This window comes from Gigantopelta aegis, unplaced genomic scaffold, assembly GCF_016097555.1.
Source record: "Gigantopelta aegis isolate Gae_Host unplaced genomic scaffold, Gae_host_genome ctg3088_pilon_pilon, whole genome shotgun sequence".
In the NCBI taxonomy this organism is placed as follows: domain Eukaryota; kingdom Metazoa; phylum Mollusca; class Gastropoda; order Neomphalida; family Peltospiridae; genus Gigantopelta; species Gigantopelta aegis.
The window spans coordinates 1-26882 of NW_024533171.1; the positions used below are offsets into that span (position 1 = coordinate 1).

The 26882-nt window shown below is 31.4% G+C and overlaps 2 protein-coding genes across 2 annotated transcripts in view; both read right to left on the reverse strand.

The window, feature by feature from the left end:
- Positions 1-5598: 5598 nt before the first annotated feature.
- LOC121391914 (dual specificity protein kinase shkE-like) lies at positions 5599-7656 on the reverse strand. The gene is made up of 3 exons (XM_041523376.1): positions 7254-7656; positions 6594-7161; positions 5599-5722 (listed from the first exon to the last, which is right to left on the reverse strand). Exons 1-3 carry the CDS (start codon positions 7654-7656, stop codon positions 5599-5601), a joined length of 1095 nt encoding a protein of 364 aa, XP_041379310.1.
- A 59-nt stretch (positions 7657-7715) lies between these two features.
- The window catches only part of LOC121391911 (cell division control protein 2 homolog), a 43631-nt gene continuing 24464 nt past the window's right edge, over positions 7716-26882 (reverse strand). Inside the window, 1 exon segment of the mRNA XM_041523373.1 lies at positions 7716-7909. Within this exon segment, the coding sequence (XP_041379307.1) occupies positions 7716-7909 (194 nt within the window).

Here is a 26882-nt window from a genome sequence, read left to right on the forward strand (position 1 = left end):
TACCTTGTAAACAACGCCATAAGTCCTTTCTCCAATCTTTTCAATCTTTGTATAATCATCTATATACATGACTACTCTTTTTAAATAGTTCTTCTCTAAGACTAGGCCCTGCTCAGGTAAGTACTGGTGCTTCTTCTTTGAATTTCTGCTGACTGATGTAATAATAAAACGATATAGTATGTTACAATACTATTGAGTTATGAGACTAGTTTGTAATATAAACAGTTAATGTGTCAATACTCCTATATCATACTGTGATAATACTGATAATGTGTGTGTGTGTGTACTATATAACAAATACTATCATCAATAGACAGTACGTACTAAGTTCTATCACTGTAGTATCACAATATAATCCTCCAAATTGTATTGCCCATACAGTGGTAGGTAGCACATTCCATAATGAGAGGGAGTGGTTCCATCTCATAGTCACTGACTCTGGTATATTGAGCTATAAGATGGAATACAGTGTACTATATGACATTATAATATTGATGTTATGATATTACTACAAAAACTAGTCATTATACATGTAACATCAGTGGATACATGTACACAGTAAAAAGTGATGGGTAGAAAGTACCCAAACTTTTGGGTCAAAACACCTGCAACTCAGATAATCCATGTCTTTGGTTTAAAGTAACCCAATGAAAATTATAGTGAAAGCAACTGTCAAATGTAATGGTGATTATAACCCACACCTATAGTTAAAGTAACATCTGACATAAGTAGTTGATGTAACAATTGCTGTTACTTTAACTTTTAAAAAAATTAATATATCAATTTAACAACTAATTTGTAGTTTACATAGATGGATTACTATGGAATATAGAATTCTTGAGAATTGCTCACTACGTAATTTGTTGGTATGTTGTACTGGTACATACCAACAAATTATACAATGAGTAATTCTCATAAATTCTACATTCCATAGTAATCCACCAATGTAACGTACAAAGCAATTGTTAAAATGACATATTAATTTTACAGTGTGCTTCTTTGTTTGGTTTCATCATGTAATGTACTTTATTTTGATAGCCACACTGAAAAAAAAAGCATGTTGTCATTTTAACTGCAGTTACATAAATATGATGTAAGCCCAATTCAAAGTTCATACAAGGCCAATACAAGTGTAACTCAATAAGCATGAAGCGAACTAGCTGCACCTACAACCACATTACTTTTACACCCACTTTGCTATAGTAGACTACTTTTGGCTTCTAGTTGGCTTTTCACATATTAAGTTAGACCAGTTTTTGGCTTTATGGGAACTCAATATTGGGCTTACATCAACTTGATGAGATTCTGGTAACGAGGACAATTAAGGGTTGAAATGACAAAATTCTATTTTAAGTACATTATTATACCTATGTCATTTCTGTTTCTTCACACCAGTCATTAATATCTGATTTATTTAATTACAATGTTTGTCATGGTCATATTTATATAAACTAACAGATGGTTTGACTTATATTTATCTAAAACACTATGTTATGTAAACTAATATTGCTTTTTCTCCCTTTTACCAATTTGTTTAATAACTAGATTACATTGTTGTTCTGGTATTAATCTAGTTATAGTAACAGTCAGTCAACATGGTAGCTTCAACAAACTTAGTTACATCAACCCATTTTAGTTAAAGTTACCAGGAGTGTCACTTCAATTACATGTAAGTTAATATAACCAATTTGTATTGTAGTTGATACAACCATTGTGGGTAGTTTTAACCTTGTGTTTTTTGCTGTGTACTCTAGTAACAGACTATAACTTTGTATGAACTGGTATTACCTCATTGTGAACTCATTTGTTTAAGGACTTTATGAAACTACAGTTATTTCCAGTTACTGAATAAACATTTTTAAAAAATAAAAATTATCTTTTTTTGTGTTTTTCACTTAACAGAACAGCTTAATATTAATTAATATAATATTATACATATTATTATTATATATATAATTTAATATTAATAATTAATTATAAATTATTAATAGATAATTTTGTTAAGCAGTCATTGTATCATTTATTCAAGCTCATCATCAATTTTATTGATATACAAAAAAGGGAGGCTACTATTCAAGAGTGACATTTAGTCAATGAAATATGGTATCACTATATAGTTGACTAAAGGAATGTTTCAGTTATCAATATAACCTCTAAGTTGATTAAAGAAATATTAACAAACAATAAATCACTTGTTTATTAATAAAACAGTTCTTAATAATAATATAAAGACATTATATACTATAAATTTAGTTCATTTAATAATATCAAAACTTTAAACTTGATTACTCCACAATATTATACAGTAACTAAATACTTTAACTTAATACATATTGTACTCACCACTGCAGTCTTTGTACACTGAGCAATATACACAGTGTTAATAGTACCATTAGGAGTATTACCACCAAATAACAGAGCTCTGTTATTAGGTAGTGATGTAAAGTGAACCTATTACAAGGAGGTGGAGATTCTCCAGTAATTTCTGGTATTATCCATTGACCTGAAATACAAACAGTTATAAAATTGTACTTGATATATAATGTATTGATAACATGATATATTGATCTTCTTACCACTGGATAACTGATAATAGTGGTGTTCATTAGTACGAATATTACCATCATGAACATCACCATACTCAGCACCAGATTGTGGAGAGGTGGGACGTAGACCTTATCCACAACTACCAGTAGATAATCCACTTTATTGAATGTAAGTGATATCATCCTACAGCTTGACTTCATCATTGGACCCATACTTGGATTAGTTGGGAACAGTTCATTCCATCTAAGTGAATCTGTTATTAATGAGTTGACTCTATTGTGACGACACTGGTCATGATTACAATAGCCTCCAAAATAGTAGATCCTGTTACTGATAATAGTTGAGGCATAGCAAAGACACCCAGTGGAAGTTTTCCATTAGTAGGTCGTTGTTCCCATCTACCAGTTGGTAAAGTGAAATACCTCAATAACAGACGTCATCCTCTGTTTTACTTCATTATCATGTACTATGGGGAGACTATCTATATCACCACCCCACATGTAGAGGTAGTCACCCACTATATGTGTGGAGTGACCAACCCTCTTTGTAGGTACATAATAATCTGTAGAACATGACACACACACACACATAAAAATAGATAACTATTATTATAATGTAGTCAAACCTGATATAGACGTAGCCAGCTTTTCTTTCAAAATAGACACGCCCTTAATAATGAGCTCTCAGTTATTATAATTGATGACAACTCTCTACTTACAAGTTCCATCATAAAACAAGTAATCTTAGACTATACAAGTTATTTTTTATTTATTATAATTTATTCCATTCAGATGTATTAGTGTGTGTTAATACAGTATACAGTTAATGATACATAAAATATTAATGTTATAATATGTTCTTAAGACTGTACTGTATCAGGTAGACCTGACTTGTCTAAATCACTGAAATAAGGATGTTGCATAGCAGTCTTTGCTGACACTCTCTTCCAGGATTATAAACCAACATTTGCTGATATTAAAGACACTAGAATTAAAAAGGATCACTGAACAATAACTCACCATTAACAAGTCACAACCTGCTGCATCAAGTCGAGGACAAATTTGTTTTATTGTCTTTCCAATCCATTTAGGAAAATTTGGTTTAATGATTATTACTATATCTTAAGTGAATTTCTCAAGCACATACAAGTGTTTAAATTATAGTTTACAATTTAACTAAACTGTGTAATGAAATCAGATTGATGCGTTTCAAAAAATTGTCTTTTATACAAATGATACAATTACACATTTTGTCATACAAAATAGTATGAATCCAACAATATTATAATAACTATAATAATAAAAACAAAAATTATTATCATGTGTCCTATAACAAAATAAATCACAAACAAAATAAGAAAAAAAAAACTAGTCTAGGCAACATATTTATAAACATCATTAGCTAAATGATTTTTACCTACACATTTTAATGCTTTAACTATGTATTCCCAACAAGGATCTTCAACATGACTTTCATACCATGATTTTAGAATGTCTATTAGAACTTCATTTTACACGATGGTTGTCTTTGTGAGCAATATCAGCTTCAACCTTAGACATGTTCAGACATGACGCAAATATCTTTGGGCTTGATATCTTATCTTTAAGTACCAGAACAACTTCATTATGGCTCTTTATTTGATGACAAGAAGAGTGCTCTGATGGATTGTCCATTTTGTCCATTGAAAATATTATTTCTTTATATAAGTGTGTGAAAACAAATTATAAAAAGAATGTTACTTTAAATTACAATTGGCACCTATTGTTATAGGCCTTCAAAAAACTTCCTAATACCTTATATGGTATTCATTTAGATAACGATTATGTTACACAACTTCACTAGAAGGGTCTGATTTTTTGCACAACAGATCAGATAATAGGACAATAATTGTACTGAAAAACACTTTCACTAAGCAATACAGTGAACACCAAATGTATAATGTCAAAATTATCACATCTAATAAATTTACATTAAACATAATTAATGCTTAACTTAAAACAACAATTTAAATAATACATTTATCATGAACTCACTTTTTTCAACTTCTTTAACATTCTTATCATTTATAGTCCCTGGAAGACAGAAAAATGTGACTTCAACAAAAACACTTATATTAATGTCAATGTTATCAAGAAATGTGTGTGTAATAAACATTATAGTATAATACATGTTTTAATGTAAAAATAATATCCTTACTGGTACAATATATATGGATGATATAATATGGTTATTGTTTAGGAACATACAGATCACAGAAAATATTAACTTTTAGACATGAATGTATAACTTCATGTTAAAAGTTAAAAGAGACATTTTGCACATAATAAATTATTATGAATGGATAACTTACAATATGAAGTATACGTTATGTATCATAGTATTAGATTTATAGATAACTTACCATTATACATACTTATTGCTACAAGGAACATGACAATTTAAAAATGGGAAAAAATAAATTTTAAATTAGTTGGCACTATAATAGAAAAAAATAACCATAATAATTTGTAGAGTTTACAACACACACATATATATAAATGCTATAATGTTAAAATATTGTAGTATTTAATATTAGAGGGAGGTTGCATGCTGCATATGATAGTAAATAATCATTACAGGATATAATCCAATTCAACAATTATATACTATTATTATAGACCACTTTTATCAATCCCAAATCCAGGTGTAAATTTACTGAGCTCTTTGTTCTTTGCTTTCATTTTAAAGTTTTAAAGAAATACTACCGATGACTAGAAAATCACTTGTTAAGATGTTATTATGGTTAAAAGGCAAATAGTTAAAATATAACTTCATAATTATAGCAATAAACTACTAACTGTCTGAAACATTATAACATCTTACATAGTCCAAGCATTTTTAAAAAAAATAAAATAAAAATTTAAAATCAGCTAACATGTAGTTGTACTCTATAGAAAAATATAAGATTCCTGCAAATAATTAATATTCTATGAATTCATTTGATCTTGTCACTTACAAAATGAAGCAATCCATACAACCTATAACCTACTTGTAACATATTTGATTTAGTGTTTATAATAGTAATATTATATTGAGGACTGTGTTTAATTTCTCACATTGTGTTTGTTGTTTCTCTTGAAGCTCTCGATGTAGTTGTCTTTCTTTTGTTTGAAGGTACTCTTGAAGAGCTCTTTCTCTATCTTATATTCTATGAGAATTAAAACAACTCTACCTCTTGGTAATAAAAATTGGAATAAATTATAAGTCTGAAGTTTAGGACTCTTGTTCTAGGCCCATACTAGTAATACTTTAGTGACCTTTATATTGAGGACACACTTCTATTAATGACATTGTCCTAAAGAAGTACAGTGTGACAGTCTGAGATCACCATATTTTAATACTGATCCTATCACTAAACCTTAAACATTAAGTATGTGGCTTAATGTTCAGACTGTCACACTAGACTTCCATAGTGTCCATTATAGAGATGTTCCATTTAAGTATGATCTTATATCTTCTAATAGGTTCAACTATTCAACCAGCTCCTAACAGTTATAACACACTAGAGGCCACTAATATTACACTGACATCTTATCCTTCTTACACTATATCACATTTACCATCTCACAACAAAGATCAAGTCAGCATTATCTTTAACACTATAATATTAATGTTCTATTTAAGAGAATCTACTCCAGGACCAGCTCACTATCATCCTAATATAGACATCTGTACATTAAGAAGTCCAGCATATACTATATAAATAACATTATACTTTATATTGTTAATATAACTGTATGTCAGTCAATAATACTATCTTTTGAGATAAAACTTTCTCTATGAACACTCTCTCTCTATATAATAGTCTGGTATTCCCTTCTCTAAGTGAAAGGGCAGAAGTGTTAGTTAATAATTTAAACATTCACTTCTCTGCAAAATGTCCATATATGGTAATATTATTATAATGACAATAGCTAAACTATTATAATAACCTTACTACTAAAATTATAAACACACACTAGTATACTATTAAATGGTTTCATTGGAAGTCTGTTATGATCTCTGACATTGTCGGACGTTCTCTACGATTCTCTTTCAAACATCGCTCAATAAGAGCTTTAAACATTGGTTGTCTAATACTGTTAATATGAAGTTGTCTCTGAGCTACCTCAGGAATACGACAGATCATCATTTCAATCAAGACAACACCATAACTATAAACATCCATTGCAGGAGAATGGTCTTTTGGTATACCAGCTTCTGGAGCAGAATAAACTGGATTACCTGGATAGACTGTATGCCCAATCATTGGTTGAAGATTAGCTGAACCATAGTCTGATACCTTGGCCCTCCACCCACCACCAATTGGCAGTAACAGAACGTTAGCAGTGCTGACATCTCTATGTAGTATTGGGTCTGGTTTAAAGAGGTGGAGATAGTTGAGACCACAGGCTATATCTTGACTGATAGCTAAAACAGCATGATAGGGTAGAGGACCAGCTTCTAGCTCTTTGCGAAGACTAGTTGGCATTAGTTCTGAGAGGATGATAGGAGTACCCACTTGAGTGGCTCCTATGAACTGAAGGAGATTAGGATGACGTACTCGAGCAGCAATCTCCATTTCTCTTGTAAAAACTGATATGTTATATGGTGATAGGATAACTTCATGAAATACATTTGGCAGCTACTCTAAGGCCACGAAATTTGGCCACCTTGACTTCCCCAACCTCCTTTCCCAAAAACTTCATCAGTCATCTCAATCTCTTCCTTCCTCCTCACCCAGTGAGACTGTTCTTGTAACTGTTGAACTTGTTGTTGTAGAGTGGCATTAGCTTGATGTGTTTGTTGAAGAGCAGTAGTTGACTCTTGGAGTTGTTGACGAAGACGTTGTTCAATATTATCATGTTGTTGACGATAATCATCATGTTCTTGGTGAAGGTCATCACACTCTTGACGTAGTACTCTTTCACTCTCTTGACTATCTTGTAGCTGTTGTTGAAGTAACCTTTCTCTATTTCTGTACTCAAGTTCAAGATTAGCTTGAGTTTGTTGTTTCTCTTGAAGTTCTTGACGTAGTTGATGTAGTTGTCTTTCTTTTGTTTGAAGGTCCTCTTGATAAGCTCTTGTCATATGTATCTGCTGTTGTTTGGTATCTTGTAGCTCTTTGTTGGTAACTTCAAGTTGTTGCGTTAAATGTTGAATTTCTCTATCTTTCTCTTGTAATTCTTGACGTGATGAAGATGAAGGTTGAAGATGTGTAGGAGATTGGACAGTAAGTTGAGGTTGTCCATGTCTCTTCTCTGTTGTAGCTTAAGTTGATATTTTTCAGTAGATGTCAGGTTAGTTATTACATCTCCTACAGTCCACTGGTCATCGTTACAAGCTACAGTGAGAGATATAGTATGTTACAATAGTATTGAGTTATGAGACTAGTTTGTAATATAAACAGTTAATGTGTCAATACTCCTATATCATACTGTGATAATACTGATAATGTGTGTGTGTACTATATAACAAATACTATCATCAATAGACAATACTTACTAAGTTCTATCACTGTAGTATCATTGAGTTCACCATCAGGGTATCTAAGTCCTCCAAATTGTATTACCCATACAGTGGTAGTTGACACATTCCATAATGAGAGGGAGTGGCTCCATCTCTTAGTCACTGACTCTAGTATATTGAGCTATAAGATGGAATATAGTGTACTATATGACATTATAATAATGATGTTATGATATTACTACAAAACTAGTCATTATACATGTAATATCAGTGGATACATGTACTCTAGTAACAGACTATAACTTTGTATGAACTGGTAGAGTTGACATGTTACAATACTTTAAAACATGAACATAAGTACTTATGTACAGTCTTTAATAACTGAATTATAACTATAAACAAATCAGATATATCAATAGACTATACTATCATAAATGTTAACATACTATAGTGTCAGAACTACAGGTATAAAACCAGGTCATAAAAACAATAAATATTATTAATTAGAAATTTTCTATAGATGAGGGTTATTTTCAGAGGTCAAAGTTCAAATAGTCACACTTTATTATATCTCCTCATATTGTAGATCATAGACATTAACTCACTTTGTGTTAGTGTTAGGTCACATGATAACTAGCAACTAACCTTTGTCCATGTCTTTGTATCAATGTTAAATAACCAGCTGTCATATCTACCAATTCCACCTACTATCATCACATGTAGGTCACTGATAATAATGGTAGCATGATAACGTCTACTCTGAGGCCAATTCACTGATTTGTGAAGTGGTTTACTTATCTTCTCCCAGTGCTGGGTAGATAATAATCAAGTTAACATATTATACAATTAACATAGCAGTAATTAATACTGTATACTGGGAAATGTTTAAGAATATTCTTCATTTTATAGTTTATGTGGATTTTAATTTAGTTACAATATTTCCTTTAATAAACCTGGGACATCTATTTTAATATTGAACAACAATAGGGAATTTACTATTTGAGGTCACTATTTAAAATATAATTGTGAATTATTAAAGTTTCTAGAATTAGAAGTGATTCTGAATATTCCTGTAAAAATAGCTTTAAACTTGTGTATCAGTTAGTAAATGATAGATCAAGCATTAACAGAAATTTTAAACAAATATTACCTCATTGTGAACTCATTTGTTTAAGGACTTTATCAAAAATACAGTATTTCCTGACTGAATAAACATTTTTAAAAAATAAAATTATCTTTTTTTGTGTTTTTTACTTAACAGAACAACTTAATATTAATTAATATAATATTATACATATTATTATTATATATATAATATTAATATTAATAATCAACTATAAATTATCAATAGACAATTTTGTTAAGAAGTCATTGTATCATTTATTCAAGCTCATTATCAATTTCACTGATATACAAAAAGGGAGGCTACTATTCAAGAGTGACATTTAGTCAATGAAATATGATATCACTATATAGTTGACTAAAGGAATGTTTCAGTTATCAATATAACCTCTAAGTTGATTAAAAGAAATATTAACAAACAATAAATCACTTGTTTATTAATAAAAAAGTTCCTAATAATAATATAAAGACATTATATACTATAAATTTTGTTCATTTAATAATATCAAACTTTAAACTTGATTAATCCACAATATTATACAGTAACTAAATACTTTAACTTAATACATATTGTACTCACCACTGCAGTATTTGTACACTGAGCAATATACACAGTGTTAATATCACCATTAGAGGTATCACCACCAAATAACAGAGCTCTGTTATTAGGTAGTGATGTAAGTGTGAAGTTACTACAAGGAGGTGGATATTCTCCAGTAATTTCTGGTATTATCCACTGACCTGAAATACAAACAGTTATAAAATTGTACTTGATATATATTTTGTATTAATAACATGATATATTGATCTTTTACCACTGGATAACTGATAATAGTGGTGTTCATTAGTACGAACATTACCACCAACTGTTCCCTTATCACTATACTGAGCACCAGGTTGTGGAGAGGTAGGATGTGGACCAATACCACCAACTATCAGTAGATAATCCACTTTATTAAATGTAAGTGATATCATCCCACAGTGTGACTTCATCATTGGACCCATACTTGGATTAGTTGGGAACAGTTCATTCCATGTAAGTGAATCTGTTATTAATGAGTTGACACTATTGTAATGACACTGGTCATGATTACAATAGCCTCCAAAATAGTAGATCCTGTTACTGATAACAGTGGAGGCATAGTCCAAGACATCCAGTGGAGGTTTTCCATTAGTAGATCGTTGTTCCCATCTACCAGTTGGTAAGTGAAATACCTCAATAACAGAGGTCATCTTACGTTGACTTCATTATCATGTACTATAGGGAGACCATTCATATCACCACCCCACATGTAGAGGTAGTCACCCACTATATGTGTGGAGTTACCATACCTCTTAGTAGGTACATAATAATCTGTAGAACATGACACACACACACATAACAATAGATAACTATTATAATAATGTAGTCAAACCTGATCTAGACGTAGCCAGCTTTTCTTTCAAAATAGACACGCCCTTAATAATGAGCTCTCAGTTATTATGAGAGTCCTAGCCATTCCAATTTTGTTATAAACAAAGTCAAAAAACTACTAAATATAAAACTTATATCATTGCTTAATTTTTATTCAGAATTGGTTAAAAATCCGTAAATAGTAAATTTAGCCAGTTCTTAATTTAACTAGTACTTAATAAACAATAAATAACTTTAGAAGTATAAAGTAACTCATGTTTTTACGATTTGTTTTGTTATTCCCCATGAACAAAGACAAGATATATCATCGTCTTTATAAGAGTGTCTACCTCCTAGCTCTCACACCATAACTACCTCTCCAGTATCAGAACAACATAAACAGTCTCCATCACGAGAAAGAACTAGATTAGTTATATTGACAAAGACCATTTGAATTATTGTAGCATAATATTTTTTTCTGAAATATAGAATCTCAGTGTTCTAAATACATTAGTAAAATAAAGAGAATTAGAGTTTATAAGTAATACCTATTATTAGAATCATATGAAATAGAATTTGTCAGAAATTGTTGCTATCATAACTCTATGGTTAATGGTTATGTTAAAAGAAAACCTTCAAAACATATCAACTAAACCATCAGTAGTCTACTAGTGGCTTTGATAATTTCATAAGAATTCTAGTAACCACAAATTAAGTTACTGCAATTATGACATCATTTGTGTGGTCTAATTTTGTAACTATAATATTAGATATATAGTGAATGGGTTTGTCCTTGTAAGTCCACAATAAATGGTGTTAGTCAGTCACTATATATCAATCATTTACTTGTATATTTTTTAAGAAGTACATTAGTACCACTACAGTAGTAATGTCAAAAGTGTCATCAGAAGTTATGGGAAGAGCTAACTACACAATACTGAAGTATGATTAGCAGATATTAGAAACGATAGTGACAACTGATATACATATTCTATTATACAAATATTATGTTAAAATTATAAGACTAGACACTCCATTATTTGTAAAGAAAAAAAGGGAGTGGTTCATGAGACATAATAATTAAAGTTCATCTAACATTTGTTCCCATACTAACTAATGTGCATTATTTTCATTAAGAATAGTTATTTGAAATGAACTGGTAATTACTGTATTATTTTTAAATATAATTGGTGGATACTTTTCTTGAATATTCTCATAATTTTTGCAAAATTGCTTTCTTCAAAAAAGATTTAGACAAGCTATCCCAGACATGATAGAGAACAATACAACAGAATACTACAAATACTATCATCACTAATATAAAACAATACTTAACACTTGCCTTTACTTTGATGTTTTGTAGATTTGTGCATTCAAATAAGCCATGAACTTGAGATTCAGATAAAAGGACATCTCTATACAAGCCAAAGGTAAATGTCGATATAGTCCTCTCAAAAGGAAGTACATTGATAAAATAAGAAATAAAGGAGATGTTAACACATCCAAACTTATAGTAACCTCGGTATCTAGAGACATAACCAGTGCTAACACAACATGAACAAGTAGTAAAAACCAACCAAAAATTGACTGTGGTCTTATATAAACTCCATATGTATCAAAGAAGGGTCTCATATACTTTTGGAAGCAACACATGTCTTTCAAATAATGATATAGTAAGGAGGTAGAAGGTGTATGGAACAATCAGTAAAATGAGTACAACCAGTGAGAACAGGAACAATCGTAAATAACAATAACTTCCTACATATTGGACGTTAGCATCAATGTACCACCTCAATAATGTCAAATTATTATTACCATTACACTGAATATTGACAAATAAAGGGCTTGGAAGACAGTAAGTATCAGTTTGGTATAAGAGAGAAAGATCATAGTGGCTAGTACTGGAACTGCATGTGAAACTAATTCAGTGACCCAAGCCATGAATTAAATAATTAAATTAAATAAAATTAAATTAATTAAAGAAATGACCCAACATCATTAATAACGAAATTACTTGAATTTTGGAAGTCAGCTATATAGCTCCCTGTTAAGTAGAGTAATTTATTGTGTTTTGAAAGGTTTTCAAAGCGTGACAAAAATTAAAAAGGCTCATCATTAATTTATATATACATGTATCAGTAAAAGAAAAGGAATTATTAGAGCATTTTATAAAATGTAATGCAACATTTTGAGAGCAGTAGTACTACTGTCACTTAACAATGACTATGTACTTAACTCCTTAAAAAAATTCAAGTGATTTTGTAATGTAAACCAATTTTTAAGTTTTGCCTGCATATTGGGCGTGGCTTTAATCCTTACAGGTGTGGTTATAGCATGCAACCCTACAGTTGCCATGTGTGCATTTTTTCCAACCTTCCATTAGTGAAAATTTGGTCTTTTTAAGGAAGAACATTCCTGACATCCAATGTTTTTTTTGTTTTTGTTATAGAAATAAAAAGGAAAGAATAAAAATGGAAGGATTAAGATATGATGTAAATTAATGTAAATAGTAATGTTTGCTGATAACTTACACTTTAGACTTTGAAAACAACGGCTTCTTTCAAACAACTGTCGTCAAGACAGTCTTTTAAAGATTTAGTCACAGAATAAAAATAAAAATAAAATAAGATTTTTTTTACATACTTTGTTTGTCGTGACCATGAATTATATTACTGTCTTCTTCTAGCTCAGAATTTGCTTTATCAAGTTTAAGTTTCTTAGCATCTGGTTCTTCAATCATCCCAAACTGTTTATAACTTTCGCGTTCCTTAGCATGTATACGGAACACATTTTTTTCTTCGTTATTATTTTCATAATTTCATAATGTTTCCGTATACTTTCGGAAAAGCAAACGGTTGTGGCAATTTACAAAAGATGATATCTGCAATAAAACGTTGTACACCCATTCCTCCTTTTGAGTCTGTAGGCTCCTGTTAATATTCACTAATGAATGTAATACTGCAATGCTAATTAATACATAGCCACACTTTTTTATGATAACATATATATTATGTAGAGTAGAGTATGAGGTGACCAGTACACTAGTTTGTAACTGTAATGTCAACTGATATGTCACTAGATAGTATTTGTACTTATAACAGTATAAGAGTTAGTTATAATGTAAAATGTACCTTTATAATTAATACTAAATAACAAAAATAACAATAGCAATATTATGTTTAGTAGTATGTAACAACACGCTTCCATGATGTTATAATTTACATTGCAAACTGCTAATGCTGTTAACTACATATCAAAAATAAGTTGCATAAATCAAACAAAATCAGTTTTATGAGTAGAATTCAAACAATTGTATTATATGTTAGCATTAGTCATCTTCATCATCCAGTAGTGATTCTCGTCTCATTACTACTGATACCACAGTCACTGAACTAGTTTCACATATTAAAGCAGGGGATCCAGGACACATTAAAGGAACTTCTGCATCTTCAGTTATTATAGGATCTGGTGGAGGCTTCTTAAATACACTCCTAATTTTTGCAAATGGTCGTTTAAAACAAGATTTAGACAGATGATCCAAACATGATAGAAGATAATACCACAGAATACTATAAATGATACTGATACTAAAGCAACACTTAACACTTGCCTTGAATTTGATGTTTTGTAGGTTTGTGCATTCACATAAGCTATAATCATGAGATTAAGAAAAAAGACATCTCTAGACAAGCCAATAGTAAATGTCGATATATTCCTGTCAAAAGGAAGTACATTGATATAATAACAAATAAGAGAGATGTTAACACATCCAACTTATAGTAGTCTCAGTATCTAGAGACACAACTAGTGCTAAGACAACACGAACTAGTAGTAAAAATCCAGTCCAAAAACGACACTTGTCCTTATATGGACCTCCATATGCATCAAAGAAAGCCTTCATATACTTTTGGCAGTAACACATGTATTTTGATAAAGGTCCTTCAAATAATGGTATAGTAAGAAGGTAGAAGGTGTATGGAATAATAAGTAAAATGAGTACAGCTAGTGAGAACAGGAACAATGGTAGATGACAATAACCTCCTACATATTGGACATTAGCATCAATATACCACCTCAATAATGTCACATTATTATTACCATTACACTGAATATTGATGAAATAAAGGGCTTGGAAGACAGTACGTATCAGTTTGGTATAAGAGAGAAGGATCATAGTGGCTAGTACTGGAACTGCATGTGAAACCCACAAGTCGAACAATTTTGCTGGAATATTGTGATGATATTACAAGAAATATTAGTAAAAACCAAACATAGCCTGGAAAGATAAACTGTAGCCATGCCTTACTGCAAGAATCCATACCATCAAAGAAACAAGTCTCAATACCCAGATCAAGATTGAGCCAGGAAATAAATTGACTAAGAACATTCACAGAACCATTGGGAAAGAAGATGGGTTCATATATTTTGACAACATTAGCATAGAATATAAGTCCATTGATTGTACCCACAGACACAGTTAAGTTCAAAGTAATGATAAAAGCTACCAGTGCTATAACCAGCTAAAGCAAATGGAATGATAAGAGCTATGTAGTTATTAGTACATTGTCCACATCGATTGGAACCTAACATGAGACTAAGGCCATCACTACATTGTCCACAGAGTATGCCAGATCGATTGTAAAGACATTGTGGATCAGGAAAGTTCATTTTAAAATAAATATTTCCATCATTGCAGTAATCAAAGGGGCAGTGTGATAAACAATAAGACAGTCTGAATCATTTTTATAACCAATCCACACATCACCATCTCTAGTTATAATTTGAGTGTTAATATCACAAGTTATTGAAGATGTATTTAATTCAGCTCTACAACTGCAAGCATCATTTAGTAATGGAAACCCAATTGGACAGGACTCAATGCTAACTTCAATAACTTTAGCATACTCATCAGGTGAAAGTCCACTGAGTAAGTCTTCAAGTGTTACAATGATATACGATGTGTTCAATGAAGGGTTTGCTGTTATCTTGAAGGTTACATTTGTACAAGTTGCATTTAGTCTAGTATTCTCTGTTTGTACAGTAGATGATGAATTATCAAATGTTGTCAATTTGATCATACCTTTTGTTAAGCCATCTTTATTACCAACAGTAGCTAGTGATATATTGACATTAATTCCAGGTATTGCAGTTATATTGAAGTTTTGCAATAGAGCAATTTTGTATGTTTGATTCACAAAAACACACTTGGATAGGATTTGATGACACTTTTGATAGACCTGTTTGTTGAGGGTAATGAAATTGGTGATCAAAGTCAAAGTTCATGCATTTAATGATTTCACCTCCGTACAATACATCACCAGATATATTAGCTGTATTATTGACAAAATATAACATTGCCTTAGAACCATTATTATAATAAGAAAGATTAATAAAGGTACAAAATTTTACGTCAAAGCTATTAACAACTTGTGACACAAAGATTCCTCCACCTGACTCACTAGCAGATTATTGACAAATGATATGTTTGTCTTCTCCTTTAGTAATAATTGGGAGAATCCATATAAAGCAATACCTCCACCATAAATGCCAGAATTGTTTACAAATGTACTATGTCCATCAAACATTATTGGACTATTGATACTCACTAAACCAGTTGTGTTATGATTACTAATATCAATTTGATCAAAAATAACATTTTCAATGTTCATAATCGACACACTAGATTGATATTTATTAAGCTTCTTTGATACTTTATTGAAACGAAATGAAGCATTTTGTAAAAAAAATCCTAAACTTTGAAGTAGATTGCAAGGCAATAATGAACAGTCCTGATCCATAGTATGCAGTATGTTATAAATATTGCAGGTACTAAATTCAATATTACCACTTCCATTATATAAATAACTGTACACTCCTCCTCCATACTGAGCAATATTGTTGTATACTGTGGTATTGCTAAACTCAATACTACCATTTCCATTTTGGAAAGAAATGTAAACTCCTCCTCCATATGGAGCAGTATTGTTGTATATAATGCAAACTAAAACTCAATAATTCCATTTTCCATTTTCTAAAAAAATAGACACTCCTCCTCCCCAATTAGCAGCAATATTGTTGTATATAGTGCAATTGGTAAACTTAATACTACCACTTCCTATTGAAAAATGAGGATTCCTCCTACAGTTGACCATTATTATTTGAAAAACAACTTTTTCCATAATTACCTCAACATTAATTTCATTATCAACATGATACACCAACGTCATGCCACTTCCTAATGCCAATGTAAAATTTGATTTCACAATATTAATTCTGGAGAGTCTTTTAGCCCTGCTCACTATAATACCAATTACCACATTGGCTACATTATTAATAAATTAAGGGATTTCTATTATTAGCAAATGTGGAATTAGTGATTAACACATCAAAAGCATTGTCAAGAATAAGTCCATTACCAGAAACCATTCTGGACTGATAACCATTCCAATGTGACATTATTGGTGTCAGCAAAGACTAAGCTATCAATATCACTTGAATTTAAATTAAATCACTAGTTTGCTATTGTTAACGATTTCAATACAACATCTGTGCTAAAAGTAAATTGTATATAACTACTGTTGTAACCATTTAACCTTATTATTGAGGTAGATTGCATAACTGTCTCATGGAAGCCTTGTTCTATATGACCCAGTCCCTGTAGAGTTTATTACTTACACCACTGATCTCCAATGTATCTTGTAGAATATGAGTTCCCTCTAGGAAGTAAAAGATTGCATCATCAGTGAAGTATGATGAATAATTATCAGTATAGTAGGAGAGGTTGTGACAAGTAGGTGAGTATGAGGACAGATTCTCCATTAGGAGCTGCAGAGACATAATACTCAGAAGCAGTAACATATCCACTGTAGATATACAGTATAACTGATGTTATATAATAGATATGACACCAGCTCATGATGACTGCAGACTTGACAGTGAAAGATTAGATGAACAATAGAGAGTTAATGTCAAAATGATGAACAAGCAAGATAAATAATTTGTATACTGCGGCCTTTTATAAGATAAGAAATACTGTAAGCTCACATCACCATACTTGTAAATATCATAGTAATTCATATCCTTTGGTATAAACTGGAGAATATAACTTACAAGGTGTTAGTAATCATAACTCTGTGGTTATTGGTTATGTTTGAAGAAAACCTTCAAAGCTTATCTATTAGTAGTTGTGATAATTTTTATAAGAATTCTAGTAACCACAAATTAAGCTACTGCAACTATGACGTTATTTGTGTGATCTAGTAATTTTGACTTTATACTTATATTAGTTATATAGTGAAAGGTGCTTATCTTCAAAAGTCCACAATAAAATGGTGTTAGTCAGTCACTATATCTCAATCATTTACTATTATATTTTTAAGAGATACATTAGTAGCACTACCAGTAGTAGAGATTAGTGTCATCAGAAGTTATGGGAAAGGTTAACTACACAATACAGAAGTAACCTGATGTGATCAGTAGATATTAAATACAATAACAATAGGTCATATATTTTTACATTGCATACATACATATTATGTTAGAATTATAAGACAGGACGCTCACTTATTTTTGTAAAAAGAAAAGTTACTGGTTTATGAGACCTAAGAATTAAAGTTCATGTAACACTGTTGCCATGGTAACTAACATGTCATATATTTTCTTTAAGAACAGATGTGTTTGAAATGAACTGGTTGTAGTGATCTAGTACACCTTCAAATATAAACAACTGATTGATAAATGAAAGTACTGACGACACAATAATAAGTTACAGAAACACATGTACACACGTTTATATGTGGAAATCCATAGAATATTCTAGAAGTTCTACATGTGGTTTCACACCCACAAAACCATAACATATTAGCATAATTATATTAGCATGAAAAGAATATTAAGTTAAGATTATCAAGAGATACCACACTCCTCCCCCTTTAAGTGTAACGTGAGGGTGAATATCTGTCAACTGGTGGACGAGACCGGGTGGAATGTCGGATAGGAGCTGTTCCATCAGTGAGGGAATAGGACATCCGAGGATTACAGGCGTTTTGGAAATTACCGGAGAAAACCATCTTATCCAACCCACTCATCATCCACGTATGAGGGTAATTGGGTGTCTGACTTGTTTCATTTGCATATTGTCTTCTCAGTTTGGTCTACATGTCTTCGTAAGAGTAATCCTTCATCTGTTTCAATCTGGTATGGCACAGGTCCTGTAACTTTAACTATCCTCCCTGTAATCCATTTCGGTCCATGGAAATTCTTGGCATATACCTTTTCTCCAACTTCAAATTGTCTTGGTGCTCTTCCTGGAATACTTTTCTCCTGCTTGTCATTCATTCTCACAGCTGTATCCGGGTGAAGTAGATCCAAATGAGTCCTCAACCTCCTCCCCATCAAAAGTTGAGCTGGAGAGAGTCCTGTTGTTGTCTGAGGGGTAATACGATATTTAAATAAAACTTACTGAGTCTCACTTCCATTGGGCCATCTAACTTTGTTACTGCATTCTTGAATGTCTGTACTGCTCTCTCAGCTAGTCCATTGGACGATGGGTGGTATGGCGATGTGAGGACTTGTTTTATTCCATGGCCGCTAAAAATTGCTGGAACTCTACACTAGTAAAGCCGGAACCATTATCTGACACAATTTGCTCCGGGAGACCAAATGTAGCAAAGATGTCTCGTAATTTGGCAATAGTCGATGCAGCTGATGTTTAGTTAGTTTAAGTTTCTTAGCAAATCTGGTTCTTCAATCATCCAAACTGTTTTATAACTTTCACGTTCCTTAGTATGTATACGGAACACATTTTTTTCTTCGTTATTATTTTCATAATTTCATAATGTTTCCGTATACTTCCGGAAAACCAAACGGTTGTGGCAATTTACAAAGGTGATATCTGCAATAAAAAGTTGTACACTCATTCCTCCTTTTGAGTCTGTAGGCTCCTGTTAATATTCATTAATGAAAGTAATACTGCAATGCTAATTAATACATAGCCACACTTTTTATGATAACATATATATTATGTAGAGTAGAGTATAAGGTGACCAGTACACTAGTTTTGTAACTGTAATGTCAACTGATATGTCACTAGATAGTACTTGTACTTATAACAGTATAAGAGTTAGTTATAATGTAAAATGTACCTTTATAATTAATACTAAATAACAAAAATAACAATAGCAATATCATGTTTAGTAGTATGTAACAACACACTTCCATGATGTTATAATTTACATTACAAACTGCTAATACTGTTAACTACATATCAAAAATAAGGTTGCATAAATCAAACAAAATCAGTTTTATGAGTAGAATTCAAACAATTGTATTATATATTAGCATTAGTCATCTTCATCATCCAGTAGTGATTCTTGTCTCATTACTACTGATACTACAGTCACTGAACTAGTTTCACATATTAAAGTAGGGGATCTAGGATTCATTAAAGGAACTTCTGCATCTACATTAATATTATATTTCAAAATCAAATGGAAAGTTTATTTATTAATCATATCATTATATTGAATGTGTCTTGTACTTGTTGTGATAAGCCTTCACTAGGTGAGTACATAAGAAGTCACCTTTTACACTTTAAAAAATATGATGGTAGCTTGGATTACATGACTGCTAAATCAATTTGATCTATTCCCGAATGTTATTTTTTATTCGTCTATACATAATATGAATAACAAAATCATTATTAGTTCTAAATGTTGATTCCATAAACGGTCCTTAATATTGTCATATTACATTAGCAATGAAAGCTGTGTAATGTTGATATTTTTTACATCAAAGAAAGCTTGACTCAGGCAACTTGTATAACCATATATTGGTAAAAGAAATGTTGTTTTCATCATCAAGCAGAGGTTCACGTAACTCTGGTACTAATGAATATGTCATATCAGCTGATGATGATATCGGCTGGAGATCTATTTTGTTATCTTCATTGGTTAGAATACTAGATTGTCTTTTAAACATCTTTCTGATGTGGTCTTGTAAATATGACTTTATAAATCGATCCCACATGTGATAGAACAAAATACAACAGAAAACTACAAAAGCTAGTGATACCAAAATTTTGGTTGATAGTTCTACTTTTGAATTAGTAAAGGTTTGTTTATTTATAGAAGACTATAAAATAAGGTTAAGAATAAAGAAAATCTCCAGACAGACCAAGGGAAGCTTTTGATATATTCCCCTCAAAGGAAAATACATAAAGATAATAACAACTAAAATAGATGTTAACATATCCAAGCTAACAGCAATATCAATATCTAGGGATACAACCAGTGCTAAGACAACACGAACTAATAGTAAAAATCCAGTCCAAAAACGACACTTGTCCTTATATGGACCTCCATATGCATCAGAGAAAGGCTTCATATATGTTGACAACTTTTGGCAGCAGAACATGTGGTTTGATAAAGGTCCTTCAAATAATGGTATAGTAAGAAGGTAGAAAGTGTATGGAACAATTAGTAAAATGAGTACAGCCAGTGAGAACAGGAACAATGGTAGATGACAACCTTTCAGATATTCTACTGTAGCATCAATATACCACCTTAGTAAGTAGAATTTGAAAAATCTTTTATCAATACACTGAATATTAATGTGATGAATGACCTGTGGAAGACAGTGCGTATCAGTTTTTGTGTATGAGAGTAGTATCATAGTTGCTAAAACTGGAATTGCTTGTCTTCCTACAAGTCGAACCACTTTACTGGAATATCGTGATAATATTATGATAAATATTAGTAGAAAACCAAACATAGCCTGGAAAGAAAAACTGCAACCATACTTTACTACATGAACCCATACCATTAATAAAACAAGTCTCAATACCCAAATCTAGATTAACCCAGGAAATAAAAAGACTAAAAAAATTTACAGGTCCATTAGGAAAAAAAATGTGCTCATATATTTTGACAACATTAGCATAGAATATAAGTCCATTGATTGTACCCACAGACACAGTTAAGTTTAAAGCTATGATGACAGCTACCAGTGCTATACCAGCTAAAACAAATGGAATGATAAGAGCTATGTAGTTATTAGTACATTTTCCACATTGATTGGAACCTAACATGAGACTAAGTCCTTCAAGACATTACCCACAAAGTAGTCCAGATCGATTGTTAAGACATTGTTCCTCTGTCATGTTAAATGTAAAACTAACGTTTATTGTCACTACAATAATCAAAGGGGCAACTTGCATGAACAATAAGACAATCATTGTCATTATTATAACCAATCCACATTTCACCATGTCTAGTTATAGTTTGAGTATTGACATCACATGTTATTGTTGGTGTTTTCTCTAATTCAGATATACAAGCACAAGCATTATTTGTAATATCTAATGGAAAAGCAATTGGACAGGACTGAAAAGTAACTTCAATAACTTTTACTAAAGGATCATATAAAGGTAAAAATGACTTCTCGAGTGTTACATAGACTTGTGCAATATTCGTTGAACTATTTGCTGTTGCACTAAAGGTAACATCAGTACAATTTGAATTTAGTCTAGTGTTGAGAGTTTGTACTTTGAATGAACTATCCAAGCCTGTCAGTTTTATCACACCTTGGTTAAACCACTCTTTGAGCCAACAGTAGCTAGTGATATATTGACATTAATACCAGGCATTGCAGTTATATTGATGTTAGTAACAGAGCAATTAGGTATATTTTTGTTCACAAAAGCATACTTCAATGGGATCTGATGACACTACTGATAGTCCTGTCTGTTGGGAGTAACTAAAATGTTGAGAAATTCGTGTCCATTTATACAATAATCCACATTACCACCATATAGGACATCACCTGATATTTTTGGCTTTATTATTAAGAAAATATAATTTTTGCAGTAGTGTCGTACTCATGTTCAAGTTGAAAAAAAACAAAAAGTGGGAAAATCACGAGCTATGAATGTTTCTGATACAAAGATTCCTCCACCTGATTCACTAGCATAATTATTGACAAATGATATGTTTTGTTTGTTCTTTTAGTATTAAATGAGATGAATCATATAAAGCCATACCACCACCTAAAGTCCCTGAATTGTTTACAAACTTTGCATTTTTATGAAATGTTAACTGACTATTATAACTCAATAAACCAGTAGTGTCATGATTACTAACATCAATTTGTTCAAATATAACATTTTCAATATATACTAATAATAAAGCTGATTGTAATGTATCAACCTTTTTGGGTACTTTATTGGAATTAAATGAAATGTCTGCAAACTTAAAAGTTAGCAGTACAGAAGGAAATCCATACAGTACCATACCTGATCCATAGTATGCTGTATTGTTGTATATAGTACAATTTTTAAATTCAATATTACCAGCAGTGGCTAACAAAGCAATTGCTACACCTCCTCCAAAATCTTGAGCAAAATTGTGTGCAAAAATACAATTTTCAACAATAATCTCAGATTCATTGCTGGGTGTGTATACCTGTAGCAAAGTCATACCTGCTCCAGAAGTACATTCATAGTTATCTGTGCTAAATATCAATGCTTTGCCATAAGTACTAATAGTGTTGTTCATTACTAAAGAATAGAGACCAGTGTTGTTAGCAAAGAATAAGAAGTTTTGCCCCAACGTTAGCAATGTTATTGTAGAACACAACACTTTCAATTATAAACTGTATCTTGTACGATCGTGTAGACAATAAATATATACTCAGCCCTCCACTACATTGAATGATATAGTAGCCTTTCCTCCTGGTACAACTTTTACGATTTAATCCAAATGTGAAATTTGATTGTATAATAGAAACATTGTACTGTGTTTTATTAGTGGGTTGGTTATAATACAGTATAAATGCATTACCACCTAAACAATCAGTACATGTCTTAAGAGGGTTGATTTTTTGCAAATGAGGAATTGGCAATTAATACATCAAAAAACATTTGCAAGAACAAGGCCAAAACCCGAACCATTCTGGACTGATACCTGTTCTAGTCTGACAATATTGATGTCCACAAAGAGCAAGCTAATATTTATTTGTAATAAACTGTCAAACACTCCACAGTTTGCTATTGTTAATGATTTTAATACAACATCTCTGCTACTACTAAATTTTAACCTGTGTTGTTGTTGTTACTGCACATTATAACTGAAGTAGATTGCAGAACTTTCTCGTGAAAACTTTGCTCTATATGACCCAATCCCAGTAGTGTTATATTACTTACATTGCTGATCTTCAATGTACCATGTAGAGTGTGAGTTCCCTCTTGAAAGTAGAAGATTGTATCATCAGTGAAGTAAGATTTATAATTAGTAGTATAGTAGGAAAGATTGTGACACGGTGCATTAGTAGAAGGACAAGGCGCTCCTGCAGAGACATAATACTCAGAAGCAGTAACACACGTACTGTAGATATACAGTATAACTGATGTTATATAATAGATATGACACCAGTTCATGATGGCGATATTTTTGTGATCTTAAGGTGCATACAACGAAAAGTAAGTACTTTGGAAATAAAATCAAAATAGTAATGATACATACCTTACTTGTGATAAGAGATAGACACTAGTAGCCAGGGTCACTGAGAAGCTCTTAAGATACAAGCGCACAAACAGTAAATCATACAAGTTCATGTGATAGTTATGATAGTACATTATATAATAATAATAATCTATGTACCACGATAAGTAATTTCTATTTGTTAGCCTCATGCATAACGCCCACTCGCTTAGCGCAATATGAATTGCGTGTTTAAAATGTTTAAAATATGTGTCAGTAAAAATGAAAGCTCGCTGACTAAGTCATTAACTCGTAATAATATACTGAAGTAGCCATTTATAATGGAAATGAGTACTTTAGTCAACATCTGCTAAGAATAACTCTTAATGACTCCAAACTAATTTTCATTGGATATAGCTACTTACAAAACTCAGTAGTTGTTTCATAGAATTATCCAAAATGTACAGGTTTACCTCTTAATAACAATGAAGACTGTTATCGTCTCACTACATGATAGTGATTTCTTAACTAACAGGCACTTTGCCATATTTAACTCTATAGAACATATCAAACACATTATGCAAGAACAACTATATATATTAGCCAATGATGATACATGTTGAAGTAACTAGTATTAATGATGTCATTGTCATAACTATCACTTCAAATATAGTATCTCTTAGGATACAGACTATAGGGTAGTCATCTTTTCAATGTGGTCAATGTGTTCCACTGTATGCAGTACTATTATTTCTGAGGTCATTGATTGAAGTGTATGAGCTGTTGATTCGGTAAGTATAATAGTATGCAGTAATTGTTTATACTACAGTAGCTAGATATGTATGCAATCTAAGTAACAATGAATTGATAAAAGCAATATATCTAGATCTGTTTCTATTTTAGTCAAACTCTTAATAATAAAACACTTTTATTGATAAAATAATTGAATGAAAAGTAATAATCATTCAATGTTAGTACGTATTGAAACCAAAGTATTTTATAAAACAAGTTGAGCAAAGTCAAAGCTGTAATGGATGAGATTGAGATTGACTGTATAGACTTGACTGTGGATGTGAGTAATTGCTATTATGTGAAGAATGCTTCACTGAAATAGTGTGACCTTGTTTGCAATAATAGTCTCTCTCGATATTCCTCAAATGTTTTAAAGTCCAGTATGTATGTTATTGTAATGTAATAATTTATATTTTTAACTTTTAGATGACTCTCTATATATGTAATTTGGCAGTTGTGTAATAAGTACATCTGTACGTGTTGATTATTGTTTATGTAATTAAGTTAGGTGTTTTTAATGAGTTTTTGAGTTTTTGGGCACCTTTTTTGGAACTTCATCATCTGGCAAAAAAGTAACAATCTCTTCATTAATGATATTCCTTTCAGTAGAATTCAGTTAAACAGCCAGTGATAATGGTTGTGGTGACACATCAAGTGGACTAGAGGAACTGGTATGAGAATCTTTTGCTTTAAGCCATCTTCCTTGATGAAAGTATATGTGGTAATGCTCTTTAAATGTCTTAGAAGACAAGAGATTTTTGCAATGATTGCAATAAATGCAATCACTCATAACAGGTTTTTCTCCCTTGTTTTTTCCAGCCATATTCTATGGTACAGCCAGTTTATTAATAATAGTTAAAAAGTGATAGACTATTAGTTATTTTTGGCAGGATAGTTGTTGCTTTACACAGACTTGTTGTAACTGCTCAATGACAGGTTCTGATTTTTGGTTACCATCACCACATGATACTAGTTCTAGTGATTCAAGGTAAATGACTCTCTCTCTCTCTCTCTCAGTATCTGAGTACAAGTGCCTCTTCTACTCTCCTTTCATCTTCTCATATTTTTTTTTCCAGATCTTCACCATCTTATCCTGGTCTAATCCATATTACATCACACCCATTGTAAGTAATGCACATCAACAAGTCAGAAATGTTTACAGAATTAACACTATCGATCCAGTAACAATGGCTACTCTGATATATTTGAACACTTTGATTTGGTTAACTACAATATAGTACTATATTACTCCAATAATTATATTCTCATTTTATATTATATAGTTTCTATTGAGGTGTATTATCCAATAAAACTAAGTACAATAGTTTGTTATTTTTATTTCAATCTTTTCTTTTTTTTAGTTCAATTCCTGCTCCACCCCCACGATGTTGTCAATGTCCCAGTTATGTTGATGTCTTTACTAGTCATTCCACTCATCCAACTCAACCTCCTTATTCCTGTACTATTACCAGTAATCATATATTGTGTTTATGTTGTCTACAACCAATGCCTGATAGACGATCTGATAGTGACGTCACTATACCACCTCAAAAATGTATATATGACCATAACATATATAGAACTACCTTAAGCAGTTGAAATTATTATTGTTGATAACTTGTAAAAGGTAGTTAGAACAAGTGTCATCAATATAGAGGTTGTATAATATGCTAAAGTATTAGCATGGGACTAGAACAAGTGTCCTCAATATAGAGGTTGTATAATACACTAAAGTATTAGTATGGGACTAGAACACGTGTCCTCAATATAGAGGTTGTATAATACACTTAAATAATAGTATGGGACTAGCACAAGTATTCTAATATAGAGGGTGTCTACTCTCATTCTGTAGTTAAAGTCAGACCTGATGAAGATATTGGGAATGTCTATATACATGTACCTTAAATGTGAAGCTTCTTTAAAAAAAATAATAAGCTTATAACTTTTAGAAGACAGTTAGTATTCATAAGTACACGTAACTGGAGGAATTAACCCCTTTAATTAATGTGAAGTTTGATGTCTTAATTTTTACTTTAAAATATACAAGTACATATATAATAGTGGCA